Source organism: Chlamydotis macqueenii, chromosome 1 (genome assembly GCF_036417535.1).
Source record: "Chlamydotis macqueenii isolate bChlMac1 chromosome 1, bChlMac1.mat, whole genome shotgun sequence".
In the NCBI taxonomy this organism is placed as follows: domain Eukaryota; kingdom Metazoa; phylum Chordata; class Aves; order Otidiformes; family Otididae; genus Chlamydotis; species Chlamydotis macqueenii.
In genome coordinates, this window is record NC_141556.1 from 194122261 (window position 1) to 194140655 (window position 18395).

General features: G+C 36.9%; 1 protein-coding gene across 9 annotated transcripts in view; it reads right to left on the reverse strand.

Annotated features, from left to right (window-relative positions):
- The window catches only part of CDK8 (cyclin dependent kinase 8), an 85410-nt gene that overhangs the window by 16103 nt on the left and 50912 nt on the right, over positions 1 to 18395 (reverse strand). For 6 of the 9 annotated variants that reach the window (XR_015257484.1, XR_015257483.1, XM_086739480.1 and 3 more), the window contains 3 exons: positions 6890 to 6947; positions 3981 to 4112; positions 1726 to 1869 (listed from right to left, as the gene is read on the reverse strand). Coding sequence is in view for 7 of the 9 variants with exons in the window: in XM_086739480.1 (XP_086595606.1) it covers positions 1726 to 1869; positions 3981 to 4112; positions 6890 to 6947 (334 nt within the window). In the remaining 2 variants the exon portion in view is untranslated. The remainder of the gene's footprint in view (positions 1 to 1725; positions 1870 to 3980; positions 4113 to 6889; positions 6948 to 18395) is intronic. The other 3 variants (XM_086739485.1, XM_086739484.1, XM_086739482.1) reach the window with 2 other exon arrangements.

An 18395-nucleotide genomic window follows, 5' to 3' on the forward strand; every position in this document is an offset into this window, starting at 1 on the left:
CCCACAAACACTGTCTCCTTCTAAGGGATTTTCCATTCTAACAGCACTGACTTTAGCTACAGGAAAATGCCCAGGCATACTGTGTAAATTTCTGCTGTCTAAACATAAAAGAAATACTGTTAGCTAACAAAAGGTTAAGAAAAAGTAACATTTGCACACTCAAATTAAAGAACATTTAATCTCAACTTCTCTGTGTAGAGAAAGTCTGAAATGGACTTAAAAATAAAAAGCTCACTACCAGCACCTAGCCTTAAATGTATCATGCTCTGTAACTCCTGAAAAGCCCCGTGGGCATGTAGTTTGATCTAAGTCAAATCTTTACTAAGTCTTAGCACAATTGCAGAAGACTGGGAGCTTAAAAATGCTAACTGAATAAATATATCAGATTAAATAATTAATTATTGTTTATTTTAAAAAATATTCTCCTCTTCTCTATCCCAAAGACACATTAAACTTTCAAACATGGCAACTGTCAATTAAAAAGCAAAAAAAAATGCTGCAATTAAATGAAAGATAATACTTCTTGGTAAGAATCAAAGACCTTCAGAAATCAAATGCAGATCATTAGACATGATTATTTAAACCAATCAGAAAAAAACCAATGAGACTAGCATCCATTTATGTAAGCTACACCAAGATAATGCAAAACTCACATAAAGTAAGAAAAGCATAAGAAAAGGGTAAAGTTCTAAGCTAAAAGCAGAAAAAAATAGTATTGCTTAAAGAAGCAAAATTAAGGTTCATTTTCAAGAAAATAAGAGTACTTAATATGCAAAAGCAACACTTCAAAGAATTTCAAATACCAGTCCAAAAGCAATAAAGTACATACAGGATAAAAAAAGTCAAGGGGAAATATAAGAGAAAATTTACTAACAAAATTCTAGAATCACACAAACAACGACCATAAACTTCATATGACAGGAAGAAGAAAACTCATCACAACAGTAAAGAAAAAGATTATTAATAGCAAACGGACAACAGCAGGGAAGACAACCAGTGAGGAGAAAGATGACCAAAAAGTAAAAACAAGGCCCCTGTTATTCTGACACATACAATCATGAGAACACTAAAAGACAAAGCATTAACTGAAAAGACGCACAAGAGCCTGCAGAAAAATAAGATTATGACCAACACTAAGGGGAAAATGCAACAAGTGACATCCACATTGTAATTTATTTTGGTTCATGCAACCACTTCTTTGTTCCATTTTGGAATAAAGACATTTTCTCCATATCACAAGCTTTCTACTGGGAGGGAGAAGGGGGAACAAAAAAAAAAAAACCCCAAAAAACCACACCACCAAAGAAAGAAATACTCTCCCCTACTTCCAAATGCTATGTTTAAGTTAGCATGAGTTAAATATCTGCATAATATTCACTAAAAGCACAGTTGTTTGGTTTCATACAATCATCAGCCACTTTCTAAATCTATAATCAGTACTGAAGAAACGCAAAAATAGTCCTTCTGATTTTAATCATCCACCATTACACATGATCTTTTTAAATTATAAAACGTTGATACATATACAAGCAAAGATAATACTATCATCAATAGTAGGTAAAATATCTAACATGACCATTAGACTCTAGATTTATAACTCATGAAATAAAGATGGTGTTGGAACAGCTTTGTTACTTTGATCAGCTGTCACCTTCATACGCAAAGAAAACAATACAGATTATCTTTCTTTGAACAGCAGTGATAAAATAAAAATACAGTATGTACCTGCAGGAAATCCCATTACATTGAATATTCTGTCCAGCTGGTCATGGTGATAAGGATTACTAGTTTTGATATCTTCTTGTCGACAATGGAATATTGGCTCTGATGTTAGCAGCTCTGCAAATATACACCCTATGGCCCAAATATCTTTAAAAAAGGAGAACAGAAATTAAAAAAAAAAATTAATCTTTCCAAAAGCATCTTGGCGAGGTAGAATGTTAGTTTTCACCTTATCAGAGAAAGGTTCCTGCACTGAAAATTTCAAGTTTCTATTGCAGAAGTGCAACACCCTCTCGACTTTTCCTTTTAGTTACAGAGAGGTACACAATTCAGCAACTACACAGGAGCTGAGAGAGGATCATATAAGCTTTTGTGGGGTTTTTAAAGTGTCGTTACCATTTATTGCTGTAAAAAATTAATTTAAGAAAAATACTGAAGGTAGCTATTTGGGTAACTACCCACACATAAAATACAAATGAAGAAAAGTCAACCAACATCTTGCTCATTCACTGCTATGCTGTACCCGCCAAGAAATGTGCCCTCTCTGATCAGTCACTGGGTTTAGTATTAAATGACCCAAAACCACAAGTTGAAAAGCAGTGATCCTAGAATACACCAACTGCTATCTACAAAATCTTGTGGAAAGAGAACAACAAGAAAATCACTTAATGCCCGCATACCTCACCCCTTTTTTTTTGATAAAATTCATTTGAAAAACAAAACAAAAAACCCTTTAACTGTTGTGCTGCAATCTGCAAAATCAGATAGCCTACATTTTCCCAGTTGTTTTCCCTTTTTTTTCCTAATACATCCAAAATGCAATTTTTAACTTATATAAAGTAGTGCTACACTGAACCTTGAATGAACAAGAAAAGGTCATGAACAAGGACAAAAGCAAATCATGCGGAGAGCATAACCCCATTACTCAGTGTTTGTATACCGTCAGTTTTTATCTATGCTGAAAAAAATTATGTACTAAAGGCTATGACCATCCACGCAGTTTCACATGCTGCAAGCAGAAGAAAACGCCAGTAAAGGAACATACGAACACAACAAAAAAAATCCCTTTAAAGAAACATATAAAGAAATGTATTTAATCTATAAAAGAAATATAGTATTAACAGAAAAGTAAATGAAAATACATTTAAGTCATAAATGTTAGAACTTCTTACAGAAACACTGACACAATCTCACAAAAAGCAATGGTGAAGGTCTGAGGAAAGAATTTCAGATTACAGAAACAACAATGTGTACGTTGTATGGAGCGTTGCAGGGAAAGTTATTTCTGCAGAAATGGTTGCCAGGCTTTAACCTACCTTTTAAACCAGCCATTAAAAGAAAAACTTCCCAGTCCTCTTCCCTACAGTCTCTCTCCCTTCCACAGCAAAGCTGTTCTCACCCACTAAAGGTGAACCTCCCTCCAGTCTGTTACTGGGCTACTCCTCCTGTCCTACAGCCACAGCTCACAACTGCTGCTCCTGCCGTCAGCGACCCCTTACTCCCAAACTGGCAAAAGCAGAGACTGGCAGAGTTAAGTCAACTGTGCCATGCCAAAACTGTTAAAATTCTGACTGGTATGATCTAAGCGGTGAGGAGAATGCAGCATTAAGATGATATAACTAACACCATCCTCACGGCATCTGCGTGTTGTGAAGTTTGTTTGTGTTTTTTTTTTTCCTGGATATACCTGATGCAGCATCACAGCCTAGCCTGTTGCGTGACTCTGACCAGACCTCACTACTTCAAGCAATTCCTGTTCACATTTATGCTTTGAAAAAAAGACAGAGAGAGGCTAAAACGCAGCTTATTTTTACAGTTTAGTTTCAGTGCAGCCAATATATTCTCCATTCTGTACATTCTTTATTTCATGTATTTATTACACTAGGTAAAAATGTCTGCAATAAAATCATGTATGTATGCACTGTCTCTCATCACAGTACAGATTCTACTAATAGTTCAAAGATGCATCCATATTTTGTAGTGCTTCTAACAGCATATATAAAGGTCTGGTGTGAAAGTCATATTGACTTGTATTGCATCACAGGGCATCTGGAGCCGAAATCCAGCAATATTTTATTTCTACATATAGTCAGAGGCCATAGTAAACTAAACAATTTGTCAAAGTTTAGTATTTCCTCAAGAAATCATAACATACCTTTACCTCAGCTACTGTTCTTTGTACTATTTATCAGTACTTCAATATTTGGGTACACTTTGCATAAAGAACAAAACAGGAAGTTTTTGTCCAGTTTACTCACCAATAGCTTTGGTATAATGCCGTGCTCCAAGAAGCAACTCTGGAGCTCGATACCAGAACGTTACAACTACTGGATCCAAGTCTGCTAAAGGCTTCAGAGGTGAATTAAATAATCGGGCAAAGCCCATGTCAGCTGTAAAATTCAAAGAGAGATGTTTTAAAATTTTTGTAAAACTAACAATTACATGTTTTTAAACAAACTGATTGAGTTTACTTGTTAGCACTACCATCACTGTGCTAAATAAAACACAAACGCAGACTGCAGCAGATATGAATTCTGTGCGTAGAGTTTCTTAAAGCTTTTGTAGAAGTTACTGGATGTCATCACCTATAAAGTATATAATTATAAATCATTACTAACATGAGTCATTTAGAACAAAGAATTAACCATTGTTCTGAAAAAGCGCATCACTTCTCTCAGGACACTGGTAAATCCTGACTCATTTTACCTGATATTCTCCGGTAAAATATTCCATTATTACAGGATGGTCTTTCAAGCAGCAGCATTTTAAATGTAAGCAAAATGCAAGTTCTGCAAAGGTTAGAATGATTTATAATACATACATGCACATCACAAAAGCTCCCTCCTCATGAAGTCAGCTGTAGCAAGATGTCCTTCACACAGAAAAGCAACTAAGCCTACAGCATCTGCCCCCCTGCTAATTTTCTGTCAAGACATGTTTCCAGTATCAAGACACCAGTACTAAATACCATTAAGGCTCTGATTTTAATTCTGTTTGGGGGCATTACATCATTCAAAATGTCTTTTTAGAATTGGTAGTACACAACTGCCTACAAAGCTGTCTCAACTACCAAATATAAGTGATACAAGAAAAAATGGGCAGAGACTAAACTATGCACCTTCTCCCAGCAAATCGCTTTCCCGACCCACCACTCCCCAAATCCCAGAAAGAGGGACTCTGTGGTGCAGGGATACACACAGGCTGAGAAAGACTCAAATGAAATGAGATGAGAAGCCATTCTGAGGGAAAAGGACCTACATGCTGTAGCTCACTGGTTGAGGTAAAACTGCAGTGTAAATATGGGTTTCTAACTTGACTACACAATTCTTATTTTTTTTTCATATGCATTCCTATTTATGATTGTTTTAATGCATTTAAAAAGAGAAATATTTTACAGTTTTCTATGTTAAAGTATCAATTACTCAAGATATGATCAAGTCACTAGTAACTATGAAAAATAAGGAAAATTGTTGGCAGAAAGTGAATTTATGACTCAAAATGACACAAAAAGCCTATAAAATTATTTTATGTTAAATACCAGTTATGTATTTTTTAGAAAAATTAGTTACACTGGAAAAGTGGAAGCCCTTGCTATGGGTATAGCTTCTGCATTCTTTTCCTGCTGTGGTAATATCTTCATAAAATAAGAAAAAAAAAAAAGAAAATCTACATTTTGACAACACACTTTGAAATCCAGGGTTCCCCTCTCTCTTCACCTGCTTGGAATGGATGGCTCAGAGGACTGGTGGTCCGATACAGAATCTCTCACCTGTCCATTAACAGAGTCAGACTAAATTTAGTTGTGCTCTAAATTATTCCCAAATTAACTCAAAACTATCATTTAAGAAACAAATGGGTGGTCTACGTGCAATTACTAGCAAATAGTTGTGTACAGGAAACATCACCACCACAGCTGAAAATGAACATGCCCAGAGGTTGATCTACATTCTCAATTTTGGAAGCAACCGCTCCATGAAGAATAAGATAACAGGAAGAATTTTTCCCTTCCACTGTCCGTGCTGTACCTGTACAGAGATGACCTCAATCTCTACTGTCAACCTTAAACCTTGGAAGGGCATTAAAAATTTTCAGGGTAGGATCTGCAGAAGGGTTCAGCCCTGGCCCATCTGCTCCTTGGATTTCAAAGGGCGAAAGAAAGACTAGAGCAGCACCGAACGCTCCAAGAAAATCCTACCCTGAATCATTATACTAGTGATTAACGATGTAGTTCTGGTAGTCAAAACAGTAAGAGTACAGAGCAACAATGCAGAAGAATAATCTCAAAGAAAGCCAGAGGGAAGCGAAAAAGATGAACTAGCTTTAAAAAAACCCTTCAAAATGGGGCTGTATTACCATAACAAATATAAGTAGGCTGTGCATTAGCAATCTGCTATCAAAGCCCTGCCGTGCTAACGCACAGCATGATGTAGTTTGTTACTGTTAGACTACAGTTAAATTTTTTTAAATTTATTTACTTTAATTTAAAACCAACTGAAGTTCTACAAATTATCCTCTCACTGTCAACAGTAATCTCCACCAAAAAACGTTGCAGTAGTGGGGAAAGTGTTGGGTCCTTCCTACCCTGGTACATCCCAGTTTGAGCATTTAGCAGCAGTTCTCACTAAGCATTTTGGCTGGATTACTGTGTCTTCTGGGCTTTTAAGATCCCTTGTGTTTAACTCCAAGGGACCTGTCTACCCTTTCAAGAACATTTTGTAGGCTAAATGCCACCTTTGATTACATTATAAAATTTAAGGTTTGTAGTAATGAGTATTTTCCTATTTAGATTTTAAAAGCAACAGCAAGATAATGTCATGGCATTACAGGGGTAAATGGAGGAAATTTTAAAATCCTATTTCCTTCTCCTCCTTTCCCCTAACTAGCTCTCATTTATTTCCCATATCAAAATCCCCCACCCCACACAAACACCCACTTAAACAAAATATAACGACATTTCCCATTTTTCATTGATGAGGGTACAGCATTTCATGGTCAGAACTGGTACATGGGGCTAACATCAAGAAGCCAGTCACTCAGAAAACAGCATGTAGGCAATGTGCCCAGGCACATACTAGTATTACAGTGACTACTTTAGGTTGTGTAACTGCACCTTCAGAACATTCTAACTTAAATGCTACACTGGGACTTATCAAAGATATAAACATACCAATTTTTACTCTTCCTCGCTCAGGACCTTCACCCATAACTAAAATATTAGCAGGTTTCTGTGGAAAAAAAAATAAATATACAATACATATACCACGATAAACCTAAACATTAGTCTCTGAAAAGTTAGTTAAGCTTTGCTTTGCCAGTTTTAAATCAAATTTTTTTTTTTTACAAAAATGACAAGTTTCTCTGTCACAGTGAAGCTGTTCAAGGACCCAGGCACAGGCTCTTCCTGACTGCATCTTCATCACGTTTCTTTTCTGTGCTTTTGTGCTCCAGCACCATGTTCCCTTACTGACACCCTGGGGTCATATTCAACCCACAAGCCAGCCATTGCCAAGCTGACAAGATTTCTACCAAAATTGCCCTAGATCCTTTCAGCAGAAGGCAGTCCTGTTGCTGCCCACCACTCTGCAACCCCAGCACAGGGACGGGAAGCCAGCTCTACAATATGTTTTGCCCGCAGTCATTAGGCATGTTTGCAGACACATTATAACTATTAAAAAAAAAAAAAAAGAAAAGAAAAAAACAGAAAAAAACGGAGTGAGATGCAGATCAAACATTACCATATCACTTTATATTGGAGAAAAAAAAAATAATCCAAAATTATTCCTATTACAAGTGTATACCAATTCAGACAGCTGCAAAACTGGAAAGCATTGCCTACTTTTCCCTCCATCTTCCCTTTCTTATTTTTACTAGGGAGGCCACTTAAATAATTGAGCTAGAGTTCACCTGATTAGAAACATAACCACTCACTTCTTAAGAATATTCCTCAAATGCTAACAGTTTATATAAATCAAAACTGCAAGTGCTTATTTTGAGGGGAAAAAAAGTCAAGAAACTCCAACTAAAGCTGAACATTAATGCTAGACTTGTTTGAAATTGAGTGATTTAGATACTCACTCATACTGTAACTCCTGGACAAAACAGGGACTCCTATTCAATAGTGAACTGTAAGAACTATAATAAGGCTGAGTTACAGCTCTTGCTCTGATTTATCAGTTTAAAATGATCTGAAGAAAAAAAAAAAAAAAAGTATCGCAAGCAAGATATTTTAGGCTACCTAAAAGTTAATATAATAAATCCAAGTATCTTAGTGTGATTTACCAAACATGTATTCTGGGAAATTCTCAAGTCTTCCTGAATCTATCAGGCTCTGCTGTAAACACATTCAAAGAGACAAAAGACCAAATCTGATATCCATCTAGATTCATATTCTGTAAAACAAGGTGCAAAAAATTAATAATCCACCAAAAAATGTCCTTGACAAACTTAATTAGTACTGCTTATGAAAGGCTCCAACGTGGATTTCTGAAACAGTGCAACCCATGTACAAAATATGCATAAGGAATCCGAGGTGTTGCATCTCTTCTCTGAGAGCAGGTTAAAGACAGAATAAAATGTCATAGCTTGACTGTGTTCCAAGAGGTATGATATAGCCCATTATCTTTCCAACAGCAGTAACAGCAGATCCAACTTGTGCTGCATTAGCTCAGCGATATGCACAAAAACTTGTCCCCCACACCACCATCAGCCCTTTTTTTTTTTTTTTTCCAAACAACGGCATACACTCCAGCTAAGTATTGCTTCAACATAAACAAAAAAATGCAGTATGTGGGCACACAGTAGACGAAACATTCAGTTTTGATTGTTTCTAGAAAAGTGCTAGAAATAAACAAGCAGCATAAATCTTTAAATTCAGAGTTAATGATGAAGTTTAAAGCAATTCAAACTGCTAGGTAAGAAAACACATCACTTCACCACATAAACCATTCTATTGCTATGCTCTGACTCAGAGTATAAGGGTGTCATTTACAAAAGCTGCTTCAATATACTTTCAATAAACCTGGGATGTTTATAAGCTACATGTCTAATTAACATTTTTTAATGGAATAGTGATACATTACACAAGCATTAAAATTTTTCAGATAAATACTACATTGACCTAAAGCATAATTCCCATTTCCCCCTTGCATTTTCACAGGTAGGTAATAGTCTACAAAAACACTTGTTAACATCCTTATGATGTTTTTACTTTAAAATATTTTACTCTTTGGATTTTGACAAGGAGCCATATTCACATAAAGACTCCATTATGCCAGATGATTAATCTGCACAGCACTGGGTAGCAATTCCTGCCTCAAAGATCCTCTGCCCTAAGTTCAAGGTAGGTAGAGATGAGAAGACACAGAGAGATGAGACAGTACTGGTTAGCAGAATAAGTAGCAACAGCTTGATTCACACTCAGATTCCGCCCCCCCCCTCCCCCCCCCCAGGATTTACAGAAAACATTTAAAAATATAGGCAATCTAGAAATCTGTGTAGGAGTCTTCTGAAGCCACAAAATAAAAAAAAAAACCCCACTCAGTCCATCTGGAATAACCATTCACAGCAGTTCGCCTTGCTCTAGAGTCAATGGCCCTTCCCTGAAGCAGCTCTGTTTGAAACAGAAGATACTTACTACAAAAAATATTTATATAGTCACATCACTGTAAACAGATACAACATTACCGTCAAAGATAAAAAACTTAAAATTAAAATCAGAGGTCTTATTCTGAAGGTTCCCATTCCTAAAATCATTGCATTAGTAGCCTGGAACAACATCATTAGTTGAAAGAATTTTCCAAACAAGACCATTAATCAGTATTTAAATTAAACAGGAGATTATCTATCAGAAAGTAGGATAGACACAATACTGGTGTTCCTAAAACATAAGCATTTTGAGGACTCCCTGAAAAACATTCAAGTTCACCAACAAAAGCCAAACTTGGGTTCGGGATTCTCATTGAACATCTTTGACTCAAAATCACCATCTGGAATAAAAAACAACTCCCCATTAGAAACAGAAGGGAGAAATCTGGACAAACATCAGTTTAATTAGTCAAATTTCAGTTTATTTTTAATTATCCAGAGAAAATGAAAGTTTAAAGTGCTTATTCAGATCACTTGGGTTGACCAAGTGAAGAAAAATCTTCCAGTATTTTTTATAGTGTGTTCTGAAAACTCACAATAAAACAGCTATCTTTTTTCATAAACTACAAATGATCAATCTTTCAGTCATTTTAGTTCTAATAGAGGCATATTTACTTTTGCCTTCAAGTAAACAATTTGGTCATGCCAGACATATGTAAATGAGAGCACCCTTACAACCCTAAGCCGAATGTGGAGTGATACAGCGATGTACAACTGAGTACTTCAGAGATCAACAAAACAACTGACAGCCCCACAGAACAAAATTTAAGATGACCCTTCCCTGCCCCAACATCCTACCTCAGCAGCAGAATAATTCATTCTCATGGAAGAAAGGCCTTGCGACCACGGCACACCACTAAATCTTATCTTGTCCTACGTACAGTTTTGTAAGACTCCTTGTGTGAGTCCTAGACAAATCCTAATCTTGCGCATTTGATAACCATCACTACTGAACAAAGATCCTCACTGAAATATTTTTAGGTACTTCAAATTTAATCATTATTTGCAAAGTCCAAATGAAAATCCTAAGACGCAGGCTAATTTCAAATAAAGGAGCCAAAAAAAGAGAGGCTATACTGGCAGGTTCATAGATCTATGGAGAACTTCGGGCAGTCACCTTCTTCCCTCTGCCTGACCTGACACATGATACCGCTCTCTGTTCACCCTGATCCTAAAGGCTGCACAATTCCCTGGACAATCTTTTCTCTTTCACTCTTCTCTATTGCAGGGTTTTTCCCTCTGCTGCAAACACAACAAATGAGGTTACTCCTATTGCCTCTTCTCTTAGACATCAGCAGAAAGAGCAGACAACCACTCCTTCACTGCAAGGACTTCTTACACTTCTAAAGATCTACATCTCTTTTTCAGTCCTAACACCTAGATTAAAGTAACTCTCTTCTGCTCAGCCTTTCCTAGTGGGTTATTTTTTCCAGATGTACAATCATTCTTGTTTCTTCTCTCTAGCTGTTCGGCCTTAGGCCATTTATTTGTTTGAACTCAAGTGCTCCAAATTACACACTGCTCCTGCAGAGGCTTCGCTAAGGCTAAATACAGCAGAGGGATTGTTTTACATGTCTTGCACAGCATCTTCCACTTGATGCGATCCCAATATGGCACATGGTTTTGCCTCGCTGTGTAAGGCTATTGATTCACATTACGGTTACGAGCCACGGATTTTCTTCACATCTTTACTGCAGGACTGCTACTTGGTGGTGGTTTTTTTTTCTTCTTAATTACTGTTCCGTTTCAACAAAAACTGCAGTCACATACTGCTTCTTAACACACACTGAAAATGTTTGTGCTCCTTCAGAAGGGAAACTCAGACTTTAAAACTTATTTGCTTTTCTATTTTGAAGATAGAACGCAAACAATGTGAAAATTATACTAATCTATGTCTTGATGAGATGTGATCGTACAAAAAAAGACAGCATTCCTGTTGCTCACAACAAGCTACTCATAGGAGCAGGAGATGATTACTTATTCTATGTCCCCATACCAGAAGCCTAGAAATCACAGGACATTTTCTCATGCTCCAGGAAAGGCATTCTGTTATTGGGTCCTCTTTCCACCAAGTTTTATTCATCAAAGCAGTGATGAAAAAGTCTGCCATTTTTTGACAGCTTAGCCATTGTGATATTTATTAATTTTAGAATCAAATCAGGTCTATAGGAACTATTACTCCACATATTTTTTGCTACTAGGCTGTTTCTAAACTCATTAGTTCTCAAAGGTTGATTTTAAACACACCTATCAATGAGTAACCAAAAATCCTTTGAATTATCTGTGGTATTGTTATGTAGATGCTACCTCCCCCGGCCCACGTATTAACTGTTAGCAGTAGCCCCATGGATATACATGAACAGACTCACCTTCTTCAGACCTCCATTTTAATGCACCTTTTAATGAGGCTTTAGTATCATCCTAATTTTAATTTGGACAATCCTATACTTAAAAGTTTGGCTACTAAAATATTACTTAGTAGATGGTTCACAGTGATGGGGAGAGTCACACCAGCAGCTTTTGTTAACCACTAATATTTGTGTATTGTTAATGGCTGTGCCACCTATTTTCAGAACTGACTGTCCCACCCATTTCTATCTGTGACGAGACAAGATAATTGAAAAAAGTATAACATTGGTTTTCATTTTGAAAAAGTAGTTTAACTTCAGAAGAACAATACTACGCAAAGTGCTTTTATCCCTACATTATTTTTCTTTTGCCATCATAGCCTCAACAATGATTCTATTAAGATTTAGAATGAATTATATTTTTTTTATATTTTAGACTTCAAAATATTACATTAAAGAATACAGGAACAAATTCAAATGCACAACCCCACAATCACACAAAAAATTTCAACTTCTTCAGCTGTATGTGAGTAAGTGGCTGAGAAGCACAAAACACAAATAAGTTAAAAATGTCTTGCTGTGAAGTTTGCAATTCAATTGCATGAAAAAAATAAAGATTTTGAAATACAACTGCAAGGGATTACTAAATTTTAGCCTACTTGAAAGAGTACTTTTGTGACACAATGGTAGAAATCTAAAATATTGATGTGGTTTATCACTTCCCAGTTAGCTTCTGTAACAAGTAAAACTCTGTGGCAAAAATCTGCTAGCCTTCAGCTTGCAAAATTCACACCCCATCTCAGGGTTTGTGACCCACAAAATATTCATGCTTTTAAGGTACACTTGTCTAAACAACTCTGTTGATCTTCAGGTAATCATAACATACACCAAAACATTTCCTTATTATCAGGGTGAGATGCTCCCCTATTGCACTCTTAGGAATTGGAACTGGTTTTTGTAAAAACATTTTATGATTAAAGAATTCAATTCAATTCTCTATTTTAAACAAAACTGATTGCTTCAATGATAAATAGTACCGTAACACAATGAAAATGTCAATACAACCATATTCAAATGATAGCATCAGCACTTTTCTGGAGTTAATTAAATTCCTTGAATGCAAAGACATACATTCACAATTAAAATAAATAATTCCAGCCACATCTATTAACTGATTTTGGGCTTTAAAATAAACTATCATCAAAAGACCATGACAAACAAATGGTGAAAACAATAGCTCCACAGAACGCAACATGTATTAAATCTAAACATTGAAGTCTTCTTTTCAATTAAAAAAAAAGACAAATTGTGAAAAGCAACAGAAATCTTTTTTAAAAAATCTATTTTAATACTTCCTTTTAATTATCTTCCTATAAAGACCATCTCAAAGCTGTTTAAAATAAAAATCAAGCATCTAAAGTAATTATCATTAAAATCAGGAACTGTTAAGATTACCAGCAACAGCCAAGCAAAACCATAAACCTAACTTATCAAAGCACACATGCTCAAAAATTTTCCAAGTACAGAAAGTATTCAGATAGGGTAGAGGGATGCCGTACCTATGCCAGGGAAGCCTTCTGCTAGTTACCATCACCATATTTCATCTCTGTCTCAAGCTGACGAAAGCTGTTGGCCTCACCATTACATTTTTATGCTCTGAACACACTCCAAGAATTTCTTTCAGTTGCTGTCACTCAATTACTGTCAACTTGGGGAAATGTAACTTACTAAAGCCTGTATATAGCCTAATACACAGGCATTTCTATTACTTTTATTGGAACTGAATTAGAGTTGTCAAAAAAAAACCCAAAAAAACCAGCTAGTTATACTTTTCAGGCCAACTCTCCCACTCTCTAAAAAATATGCATCAGAACAAGCTGCAGAGTGTGACTTTTTGTACCAAGTCCAAGGAAGGAAAGGTGGATATCATCGGCAAAAATATTATTATAGCAACTTCGCGGGAAAATCTGCTATTGTGTCACATATCATTAACACACCATTCAAAAGTGTAGTAACAAACATAATAAATTAAAACAAATAGTCTTGCAGAAATATAAGTTCTGTGTGTTTTGCTACACGAGCAATTACTCTGTCCATAGGTCAGGACAACTCTGGATGCTGTGGACAGCAGGATCAAATGCAAGAGGAGAGCGTGCACTGAAACTGTTTTTTAGGTATTACACTATTCCAGATATAATTCCATCTCCTTTCTCAATTTAGAGTTCTGCCTTAAACGTGAGGATTTTGAATGGGTAATAAAAACATTGAGTACTAGTTTTGCTCACTCACTTTGTTGGAGTAGCTTCCACAGGTTGACAGGCATTCAGTAGCGTTATCTCTTACTTTCTGATACTTTTACACAAAGGAAGAAAACTGCCTTTTCCTTAAAAGCCCTGGTTCATTTTTGATTTTCATTTAAATAGTATCTCATCACTTCCATATCACCCTACTTGTATTGACTAATACATAATTCCTCCTGTTCTGGATGAAGAAAAAATAAAAAAGGTGAAAAGCCTAGGTAATTTATTACTATGCACTTTCCAGCAGTTGTCTGCGCTTTGTTCATGCTTACTTGTTAAAGGACCTTTGTAGACAGAAGAAATACAATATTTCAACCAAAGATTATGTTTTGTGTCACTCACGCTCAGAGCACATCTGATAAAGTTGGTAGTTCGCATAGAGCAAGCTTTTATATGGGCTAAGTGCACCCTAGTTATAAGGTGAATTTTTCACAGGCTATTTTGAAACTGCTCAGATATAGAGTTCATCAAAGGACTATTTTCTCATCATCTTTTCCTCTATATTATTAGATCATTCACAGAGATATGATTGCATTTTCTTTCTACAGCAGGATGCAGAAAAAACAATTATTATGCCTATTTCCTCTATTTTGAACAGTTTATCTTCCTATCTTTCACAGCATTTTATGCAGTGGTAACTTGGCCACAACTGTAACAAGATATTTAGTACTAAAAACCAACATAACTAAACTGCATGTAAGTGTTTCTAGAAACATACTCTAGGGTTTTTAATAAATTCTACTGCAGGGTTTTTATCGACTAAGCTTACTTCAAAGGTACAGTAGTGAAGAAAGAGCTTCTGGTGCTCCATACCTCTTTCAGGTCAGAACTAGAAGTTATGTTGATACTTTTTCCATCTGGCTAGTAGTACAGTTCATTACCTTTATGACACAAGAGCTACTAGAAATTAGATCTGAAGTTTCTAGAATGTCTTCCTCTGTGGAAGTCTTGCCTCTATATTTATATATTCAGATATGAGAGTTATTTCAGCCAGTATACCTACCACTACCATGCAACAATGCACTAGATCACTGAGCTAGCCTTCTAACAGTGAAGGATAACTTGCTCACATTACTCTTCCCAGCACTATAATCAGGTATCTAGCCATCTTGGAAAGCCAGCACATTAAAAACCAGACTAGTAACTGTTATAGTTTAGCCCCGTTCGGGACCAAGCTACACAGTCTCTCACTCCCTCCCCCCACCCTCCAAGGGAATAGGGAGAGATAATATAAGAAAAAGGCTCAAGGTTTGAGATCAGGACAGGGAGAGATCCTTAAAGTTACTGTTATGGGCAAAACAGACTCGACTTGGGGAAAACTATTTCTTTATTATTAAAACCAAAGCAGGATAATGAGAAAGAGAACAAGATAACTTCCCCTCATCCCTACCTCTTCCCAGGCTTAACATTATCTCTACCTCTTTCACCCCCAAGCCGCACAGGGGGGAAGAGGGAATGGGGGTTACGGTCAGTTCATCACTTGTCGCTTTACGCCACTCCTTCCTCCTCAGGGGAAGAACTCCTCACATTCCTCCCCTGCTCCATCATGGGGTCCCTCCCACAGGCCACAGTCCTTCATGAAAACTGCTCCGGTGTGGGTCATCTCTTCCATGGGGTGCAGTCCCTCCAGAACAGCTGTCCCAGCGGCCTCTCCATGGGCCACAGCCTCCTTCAGGCATCCGCCTGCCCTGACATGGGGTCCTCCATGGGCTCCAGGTGGATCTCTGCTCTTTCGTGGACCTCCATGGGCTGCAGGAGGACAACCTGCTCCACCATGGGCTGCACCATGGGCTGCAGGGGAATCTTGGCCAGGAGCAGCATGACTCCTCCCCCTCCTTCTTCACTGACCTTGGCATCTGCAGCTGTTCCGCTCACAAGAAAAGTTCTTCACAACAGGCCGGCAGATGCCTCTCAGGTTCTCTTCACTTCTCATCTCCTCTCCACTTCTTGCAGCCAGGCCAGGCCCAGTCGGCTGCCCAGCAGGAGGCCAGAGGGTGAGGCCTGCAAGGCCCACAAGGCTCGAGCCTCCCCCTCTCTGCCCCCGCTCCAGCTTCTTCACATCATCATCTTTTCATTTTTTAATTTTCCCCTTCTTAAATACGTTATCGCAGAGGCATTATCACGGAACATTCTCATTCAATTGGCTCGGCCTTGGCCAGCAGTGGGTCCGCCCTAGGCCTGGCTGAGTCCACTGGACAGAAGGGAAACTTCTATCAGCTTCTTACAGAAGCTGCCACTGTAGCCCCACCTCACTAAACAAAACCAACCCAGTAACAAAAGAACAAGTTTAAAGCTACAGACAAGAAAGAAATGTAGTATGATCTGCCCATCAGTTAATATATTTGCATCTCAAATATTTCATCTCAATCAGGCAGGATCTTTGCTATTAAAAACAGATCCAAACTACTTTAAAAATACTCATATATGTACACAGATATAAAAATTATCTATATATCATATAGCCATATATGAATGACATCTTTCAATATATTGCCTATCTCACATCAGTTATCAAGCTACATAAATATCCCGGAATGAAAAAAAACCTGAATATTTCTAAACTTGAAAAAACCAATAGCAAAAGTATTTTACAAAATCCAAATTTGAGAAAACAGTATTTTAAGGAGTGAGCCTTTTTTATTAAAAAAAAAAAAAAAAAAAAAAAAAAAGAATGCTAGTTCTGCATGGGGACATTCTGCTTTCTGAAAAGTGCAGAAATTCAAGACAGAACGATACAGTAACTACACCTGCTGTAAGGAGATATCCTTTGAAGTATTCAAAAATCCTCAGCTATGGAAACCAGAAGAAAGCAGAATATTTTAAGTAAAAAAATAGTTGTGAAATATAGAATATTTCCAAATATTATTTTTTTGTTATGAAGATAGCACAGAAATAAATTCTCAGGAAAACAAACTAGAGGTGGAAAAAGAAGAGTACGGTCATCAGACCATCTTTCTGTACATCCAATCAGCTGCATCCTGCTGCTGCTCTGCTTCTCCCATTTTTTGTACTGCATGACAGAACGAAGTTAGCGTAGGTTTTAATGCACATTCCTTTTGCAAAGAACTTATTTTCTTTCCTGAAGCCTTTGCGAGGGCAGTATAAATGGACTCAAGATTGCTGTGGCAACAGCTACCAAATGAATTTACGACTGACTGAAAATGCCAAATTCAGCACATATGAAGTGATAGCACATTGACGTGTCCCTAAGCTGTCAGACAATTTCGGGTAGCTAACTAAAGATTTTCAGAACATCACATTTTTAAACATTTTCTTGTGAAAGTTGCTTAATAAAGAACCATTAATAGAAACCTGAAGCCTTTTGGACAGTTAAACAATGAAGGCAACTTTCAGAAGGAGCTCCTACAACTTCACCAGTAACATCCTTGAGTAAACCTTTCAAAAATCTCTTAGTAGTCCAATTTTCCTCACATAGTCAGAAATAACAAAGCATTATAGACACTGACATGAAATGTAAGTGGCATTGCTCTTGAAAGCAATATGGGGATGAAAAATATCCACCTCAAAACACTTTTCTGTATTAAAAAACCAAAACAACACTTATCTTCGTTCTACACATTCTTATTAAAACATACATCACAAAAAATCCTTGACATTTTCTAGTTAAGCATGATACTACTTGGGAAACACATATTTATTTTTTAAAACACTTTTTATATTACCTGTGTAATCTTCCTACCAAAAAAAAAAATATTCGACTTCCTGTTTTGCTGAATATTCCCCCTGCCCGAAATTAAATCAGTCTACTATAGGATTCTCCATACTTTCATTCAGAGATCCTGCAGAGAGATACACTACATGTAATTTTAAATGGGCAGGGCCTTTTTGACCATTCTTCATAGTTAACAGGAATTGTTAGGAAGTTCGGCTGATTTAATCTTGTAGGCATCAAGATACTACAGTTTGATCAGCCCTTATTCTCTTCAGGAAAGGGTTAAAGGACACTTGTGAGGTTTCAATAATTCCAATAAGGAACAAAGATATGAAATATTTGTTAAGTCTTCACTGACAAAAAGATATATATTTTAAAAAATCTTTTATATACCTCGTGTTATTAATTCACTTGTTCTCTTTTTCATCACAAAATCTTTCAGTTTGCAGCATCTTTACAAGACGAGGTGTTCTTTGATAGGTGCATCTCTTGAAGCTCACGTCCTCAGCATCTAAATCCTAGATCTTCCACCTGCACATACTCCAGCCTCCCGCTATGCTTTATCCAGAATTCTCCGGCTTCTTTCCCACCTGCCATCTGTTTTGTTGACCAAGCGTACATGGCCAGTGGAGAGGAATGCACTACGAATTACCAGTGAACCACAATCTTTACACTGAAGACATTAGCACTATTTGACACCTGCTTTTC